Source organism: Penaeus chinensis, chromosome 34, assembly GCF_019202785.1.
Source record: "Penaeus chinensis breed Huanghai No. 1 chromosome 34, ASM1920278v2, whole genome shotgun sequence".
NCBI lineage: Eukaryota > Metazoa > Arthropoda > Malacostraca > Decapoda > Penaeidae > Penaeus > Penaeus chinensis.
The window spans coordinates 33,888,839-33,896,338 of NC_061852.1; the positions used below are offsets into that span (position 1 = coordinate 33,888,839).

The following is a 7,500-nucleotide window of genomic DNA, read 5'->3' on the forward strand; positions in this document are numbered from 1 at the left end:
TGGGTAAACATGAAGCTTTTTTTCACTCTAGGGCTTCATCAGGCAGCGTTTGGTCTCTAGGTATCAGTCGTAAGTCTGGGAAGGAATGTGATTTCTTGCCAAGCTCACCGACTTGTGTTTGGACGCCAAGCTTCTCCTCTGGGTTGAATGGGATCTTACGGACACTCATTCGGAAACGTTTTTCGACTTTTAATGAAAAAAAATAGGACTTTCCTTTAGCACCTAATGACTTCAACCTTCAGTTAGACAAAGAGAAAAAAGCAGAAAAGAAAAATGGAAGTCGCCACAAGAGCGAGGAGGCCTTCGAAGCTGATTGGGTGAATCCCGACGAATCAGAACAGCTGTTGCAAGGTTTCTGGCGCCAAATAAGATCTTAGCTCGACCTCCGATCCAATTAGGAAGTTAGGAGTGTGGCCTCGGCGTACAGACATCGGCGAACCGCAAGTGGGGGATCGTGGCGACACCAGAGAAGGATCGGAAACCTTACAGGGAAAGCCGAGCCACAAATCACGAAACTGATCCTCTTGTGTATCTTGCTGGACAACCACTTCCCTTACAGCGGGGGAGGGCGAGGGGGAGGGGAGTTTCTTCGGTCTGATACCGGCGGGAGAGGGAGAGAAAAAAAGCAGGAGGGAGAGGGAAAGGGAGAAGGAGAGGGAGGGAGAGAGAGAGAGAGAGAGAGAGAGAGAGAGAGAGAGAGAGAGAGAGAGAGAGAGAGAGAGAGAGAGAGAGAGAGAGAGAGATGAAAAGCTAGAAAGAGACACAAAGAAGATCGAGGAGGAAGGAGGACGAGATGGAAGAATCTCAAGACTTTTCGTACCTCCCCCCCCATGCGATTGGTCACCCCCACCCTCGGGCAGGCCCTCCCCCTCCCCTTCCTTCCTCCCCCTACGCAACTTCCGCCTGTGTCAAGATTACCCGAGATTATCCGCAGCTTAACCACGACGCGCTGCGGATCCCTCAAGATTACCTGCGTCACGACCCGCTCTCCGGCCTGAGCTATTGGGCCCTCTCTTTGTCCAGCGCGGGGAAGGGGAGGAAGGGGAAGGGAGAGGGGAAAGGGAGGGAGGGAGAGAGGGGAGATGGAAGAAGAAGGAGAGAAGGGAGATGGGAAAGGAAGGAGAGGCGTGATAAGAGGAAGCAGAGAATGGAGATGAGAGAAGAAAGGAAGGAAAGGGAGAGGATGGGACAGGGGAAAGGAGAGATGGGAGAAGATGGGAACGGAAGCAGGGAGACGGAAGAGGGAGGAGGGAGATGGAAGAGGGAGAAGGGAAACGGGGAGAAAGGAGAGAAACACAGGGAAAGATTGGCCCGACAAGCCCATTTGAGGTGTTATTTGGACAGACGCGAAATTCATGAGGGTAGCACTTGAACTTTTAAAAAATGAGCCCAACCAATGAAAAACTATAAATCGATCACTCGGTCAATTAAGAAAGCACGCATGAGTCGTAATTATAATTTTACGACTGCTTAATAATAATGATGATGAAACAAAATTGATGAAGCGACCAAGAAGGCATAAAATGATATATACACACACACACATCGCCTTCCTCAAGTGTTCGTCCGTGCATCAATGACGCAGCTCTCAAGAAATGAATCACCGAATTAGTACAGATGTGGACGCCGCGGACTTAGACGGGGGGGGGGGGGGGGGGGCGAAATTGGCACTTCAGCTGCCATTCGGAGCGTCTTCATCGGCAGTGTCATTCGCAGGTGTGAATAATTAGCCAGCAGGCGATTTTCACCTTTCAGAAGCCTTGGCTGATGGGTCATGCCGCGGCAGGTGGTTTGGTAGCTACAAGTGTGCGTATTCGCAGGTGTCGGCGGCCCGGTCGGCTTGGCTTTGCTCTGACCTTTCATTGACGAGGAGGAAGGCGCAGCAAGGGAGGAACGAACCGAAGAAACAGAAGACGAAAATGCCGAAAAAGGAATGATGGGAAACTTAACACATTTGTGAATGTGACATCTTAGCGAAGGAACAGATTGAAAAAGAGAGAGAGAGAAAAAAAAAAAAAGGAAATGTAGGAACGAATGAAAAAAAAAAAAAAATCGAAAGAAAGAATGGAAGCAATAACGCGGAAAGACGCATCTAGAACGACCCCCCCCCCCTCTTACAATTCCCTTGAACTACTTACGCGTTGAATCTTGTCACTTCGACGCCCCCCCCCCCTCGCCAACCCCTTTTTTAGCCGACACGGAAGTAAAGTAAACACATCATTTGGTATCCTGAGGGGAAGGAAGAGGTAGTTGGGAGAAAGAGAAGGAAAGAAAGGGAAGAGGAGAAGGGAGGTGACAGGCAGACTGGAGGACCGTAAGATGAAAAACAAGAGGGAAGAAATAAGAAGAGAAAAACATGAGAAATATATAAAAGCATCTAAAAGGAAACAGACGAAGAAGAACACCCCTATTTCCTTTCCTCATCTTTATCCCTCCTTCTCCTCCTCCTCCCTATCGCTCCTTCTCACCCTCTCCTCCTCTCTTTCCCAAACGGGTGAATCAACCTCCACGCGACACCTGCTCCACGCAACACAAGCGTCGTGGCGTCGCGGGGAATCGAGGGAGAGGAGGAGAAAAAGAGAAAGAGATAGATAGATAGAGAGAGAGAGAGAGAGGAGAGAGGAGAGAGAGAGAGAGAGAGAGAGAGAGAGAGAGAGAGAGAGAGAGAGAGAGAGAGAGAGAGAGAGAGAGAGAGAGAGGCAATTATATTAGCTAAAAGAAAAAAAGATATAGAGATAAATAAAAAGACAGATTGATAGATAGATAAATAGATACATCAAACGAGAGAGATAGAGAGAAAGAGAGAGAGAGAGAGAGAGAGAGAGAGAGAGAGAGAGAGAGAGAGAGAGAGAGAGAGAGAGAGAGAGAGAGAGAGAGAGAGAGAGAGAGAGAGAGTGAGAGAGAGAGAGAGAGCGAAGCGTGACAACTCGAATGCACGCCGGCGGTTTTCTGTCGCGCATGAGGCCGCCCCCCGCACGCACGCACGACCAATGACAGTTCGCTGCCGCGCGATTTGACCCCCCCTCCCCCCAGGCATCACGACCTCCCGCCACGACTCCGCGACATCCCCCTCACCCCCCCTCCTCCCTCCTCCGGTTCCTCCCCCCTTACCCCTGCGGTAGGTCAGTCAGGACCCTCTCCCCCTCTTCCCTTCCTCTGACCCCCCTCCCCCCCAGGGCGGTCCAACTACCCTCTCCGCCTCCTAAATCGCCTCCCTGTACCCCCCCCCTTCTCCCTTCCTCTTCCCCTCCCCCTTCCTCTCTTTCTCTCTTTTTCACTCCATCAGTACTTCTGAATGAGATGTCAAGGAGAGATAGCAGGAGGAAAAGAAACAGAAAAATAAAAAGAAGAGAGAGAGAGAGAGAGAGAGAGAGAGAGAGAGAGAGAGAGAGAGAGAGATAGATAGATAAGTAGATAGATAGATAGATAGATAGATAGAGATAGATAGAGAGAGAGAGAGATAGAGATAGAGATAGAGATAGAGATTGAGATAGAGATAGAGAGAGAGACAGAGAGAGAGAGAGACATAGAGGGCGAGACAGACAGAGAGAAAAAAAACATCGGAAAAAATTTATGCATACGTGTTGATGTTCATGCCTAAAAAATATACATAGATGTAATTGTGTTCTAAGCCAAAAATAGATACGTACTTGAATTCCAACCATCAGTGAGGGTTGAGGGTTGAATCATGTTGAGATTTGCAGAATGGTTTTGTATTCTATCTGAAGAGATAGAAAGGGCACACACAATTACAGTGGAATATTACCATCACCGGGACAACAGATAGATAGTTTTGATAGATTCTGAGAGAGAAAGAGAAGGAGAAAAAGAAAGATATAGATAGATAGAATGTTAGAGAAAGGGAAATAGAAAGATGGATAGATATAGAGATAGATTCAGCCTAAGGAGAGTTGGGAGTGTGAGCGAGTGATAGGATATTGTTATATAGAAAAGATAGAATAAAAAAGATAGATAAAGAAAGGAAAGGAAAGGGAAAGCGACAGGAGGATGTTGAGCGACAGAGAGAGAGAGAAAATAGAGAAGAGGGAGAGAAAGAGACAGCGAGAGTGAAAAAATCACGAGAGAAAGACAGGGAGGGGAGAGGCGGAGAAGGAAAGAAACATTAGATTCCCATAACTGACACAGGGCGATGGCTCGAGATATGGCATGACAACTTGCAACCTAAGCTGGTCGGGGCAGGGGAGGGAGGGAGAGAGGGAGAGGGAGAGGGAGAGGAGAGGGAGGGAGGACTGGCTCTTAGCTTTCGTGACATAAAATTTAACACGTGACTTCGACCATTACAATCGTGAGGGGAAACTGGAAATATTTACGTCTTTTTAGCAAGAGTGAGGGCCGGTTATATTGGTCACGCTACAAGATCCTATTTTTTCACCTAACCTGGCTTGGCAAAGTATATAAGCAAAATACACGATATATGTTATAATTACGACGTGCTAAGATAGATACACACTAAATGTAATCAGACGAATGAAGAAATACAATCACATACAGAAATCATAAGGAATTATATGCGTGTGTGTGCAACACAAATTGACGATCACATGGAAAAGACAAATAAGTGAGAGAGAAGTGAAGGAAGGGGGGAGACGGAGGTGACAGGAACACAGAGAATGCGGGTACCCACTTCCTGAAGGGTTCATAGGAAAGCGGGAGAAAGATTAACACAGCTGTGATGATGTACTGATAACGTCCGGGGTATGGGCATTGAGCAGAGGACGGGTGGGCACGAAGAGGGAGAGAGGGTGAGAGGGGAGAAGAGGAAAATAAGGGTGACAGTGCCCTTGTCTCTAACTGTCCTCTATATGAGAAAACTTACAAGTGATAAGTCCATTTTATGAAAGTTATACATAATGTTAATCTGAAGGTACACTTTATTTTTTATTTATTTTTTTTTTTCTGAATGACACCCTTAGACGAAATCGAGGAGTGACGTGCCTACTTATTTGATGTGACATCGTGCGACCTGCTTTTTCCTTTACCCACGAGGCCACGTGGCGTTACAGCATGTGATTCCGTAAGTGTGACGGGTGTGATGTAGAGTGTGAACCACTTGAGCACTGGCAAAGGTGTGTAACACAGTTGCGCCTAATTTAACGTGACAAGCGTGATACGGTGTGTGTAATCCAGTGTGACGGGGCGTGACACCTGAGATGAGCTTAATAAAGGTGTCAACCAATTCAAATGGGTAAAGTGACAACAACAACAACAAACTCTTCCGAATGACGCTAGAAAATGCTAAGTTACAAAAAGGCTAAAACACACGTCATCGCACATGGCTCTTGTGTATATTCCAACGAGTTACTTTTGCCTTAATATCGATTGTCCCCTCCCCCTCCCCTCCCCTCCCCTCGGCCGCGTTTGAGGGAGGGAAGTGTGGGTGGCAGGGAGAGCAGGCGGGAGCGAGGGGAAAGGGGGCGAGGGGAGAAGGGGAGAGAGAGAGGGGAGGCGAAACACAGATAAACATATTCTGCACGTGTGTGTCATATGGACACGAGAGTCTGTTTGTTTTGATTTCTCTCTCTCTCTTTCGATGTACTTCACTTATTTTTGTATTATCACTAGAGTATGGCGTTTGAGGTAGGGAAGCACTGTACGACTGGACTTAGAGAAATACGACTGAAACCGGACTTGGACAGAGAGACCTTCAGTTCACGGGGGAGGAAAGATGACACGAACCTAAGTGGGAGCTTGACATGAGCAACAACTTTGCGCTGGTGTGTTAGTGTCGACATGCGTGACATGGCACTAGTGTTAGTATAATGGAGATGTATGTCAACGCAGATTTGCGTGACAGGGATTTGTACACTCGAGGGTTAGAATAACATAATTTTGGCAAAGTGGAGAGGACTGGAATGAGAAGGCACAGAGGTGGCAGTGAAAAGGGAATGAGGAACACGACTGGAACAGGATGTGGGCCTAAGACATGCTGGGACCTAATACTACACTCGATGATGAGAGAAGCAGTGATGGTGATAATGAGATGTGGAGACTGACAAAATAAAATGCAAGCCACTGAATTGCGAAGCAAACGCCGATATATATGGATGAAATAGAAAAAAACACAATCTCGGGATATTTACGTTCAGCTGCATAAAAGGATATAGTAGGCTGGACTCCATCGTAGTGTGTGTCGGCGGGCGAACAGTCTGATGCCCGGTCGTGGTCGCCTCCGTGGAGGAAGCGGGAGAAGGAGTCTGGTGAGGCTGCCGCCAGCAGCGCCGGGTGCAGGAGAGGGTGCGGGTGAGGAGGCGGAGGCCCTGCAGGAGACTCCTCGCGCCGGTCCATGGGAGGTGACGACCGATGCCCGTAATAGTTGGGGTACAAAAGGCCCGTGTCGTGTAAGGAGGGGTTGGGGATGGCTACGGAGGTAGGCAGTGAGACTGGCAGGAGAGGTGGAGGCTGTGGGAAGGAGGTAGGGCGTTGATGTGGGTGGTGGAGTGGCGGTGGGGGCGGGGAGCTGCGAGGGGAGTTGGGGCCACCCCCCATCGAGGGCAGGGGGCCGTATCGCGGGAAGTCCTCAAGGAGGCGACCCACCGTGCGGGGCGTGAGGCGAGAGTCGGTCACCTTATGGCGCTTCTTCTTGGGCGTGACCACCAGCGGGAGGGCCTCGTCCTGCTCGGGTTCGAGGCCGCCGTAGGGCGACGTCTGGCCCGTGGGGATCATGCCGCCCATGGGGGGCATGTTGCCGTGGAAGAACCCGTGGGGGGGCTTGTAGAGAGGGGGGCGGAGGTGGTTGAGGTTGAGGGCGTTCTCGCCGCCGGGGTAGGGCGAGAGGTTGAGGGGGCCGTGGGGGTTGGGGATGCCGTTGACCCGGGGCATCTGTGGGGGCATGCGGTCGGGCATCTTCTGTGACCTGGGGGAGCGGGACCGTTCCATGAGTTGCGAGGCGATGTCCCGGTTGAGCTGCTCGGCGGCCACCTCGGCCTGCTTGGTCAGGAGCTTCCTCTGCTGCACGTACTTGTTCACGATGGTGTCGATGATGACGGCCAGCGACGCCGTGATCTCCGTCTTGAGCACGTCCGCCAGGCCCTCCAGGTCGGTCACCTGCGAGCCCATGCTGATGTTCCGCAGCAGCTGCAGCTTCTCCGACAGGTCTGTGGTGTTCTTGAGGTCGTTCTCGCGCTGCAGTCTCGCCTCCTGGTTGCGGATGAGGCGCTGGGCATAGTCGAGGAGGTAGGACGAGGCGTCGTTCGAGTCGGACGACGTGGAGGTAGGCGGTTTCGGGGAAGGAGGTCGCTGAGGGTCGGGCGTCCGGCGGCGCACGCTGAGGTCGATCTGTAGGCCTCCCTCCTCCCCGGCCTCCGGCACGCGCCCCTCACTCTGCTCCTCCTCCTCCTCCAGCCGTCTCGTCTTGTTGTCGGGCTCGGCGGCGCCCTCGCCCTCCTCCGTCTGCGAGTCGTAGCTGGGCCTCGTCTCGTGCTGCTGCGGCAGGTACAACTTGCGCTTCTTGCAGCCATTGACGGGGGTGGCGTTGGGGGT

The 7,500-nt window shown here is 50.9% G+C and overlaps 1 protein-coding gene across 5 annotated transcripts in view; it reads right to left on the minus strand.

The window, feature by feature from the left end:
- LOC125043541 (homeobox protein prospero-like) overlaps nt 1-7,500 on the minus strand; it is a 25,655-nt gene that overhangs the window by 17,426 nt on the left and 729 nt on the right. For 2 of the 5 annotated variants that reach the window (XM_047639706.1, XM_047639705.1), the window contains exons 1-2: nt 6,102-7,500; nt 3,651-3,722 (exon numbers count right to left, since the gene is read on the minus strand). The exon at nt 6,102-7,500 is cut by the window's right edge and continues 729 nt beyond it. In XM_047639706.1, coding sequence (XP_047495662.1) covers nt 3,651-3,722; nt 6,102-7,500 — 1,471 coding nt within the window. The remainder of the gene's footprint in view (nt 1-3,650; nt 3,723-6,101) is intronic. The other 3 variants (XM_047639709.1, XM_047639708.1, XM_047639707.1) reach the window with 2 other exon arrangements.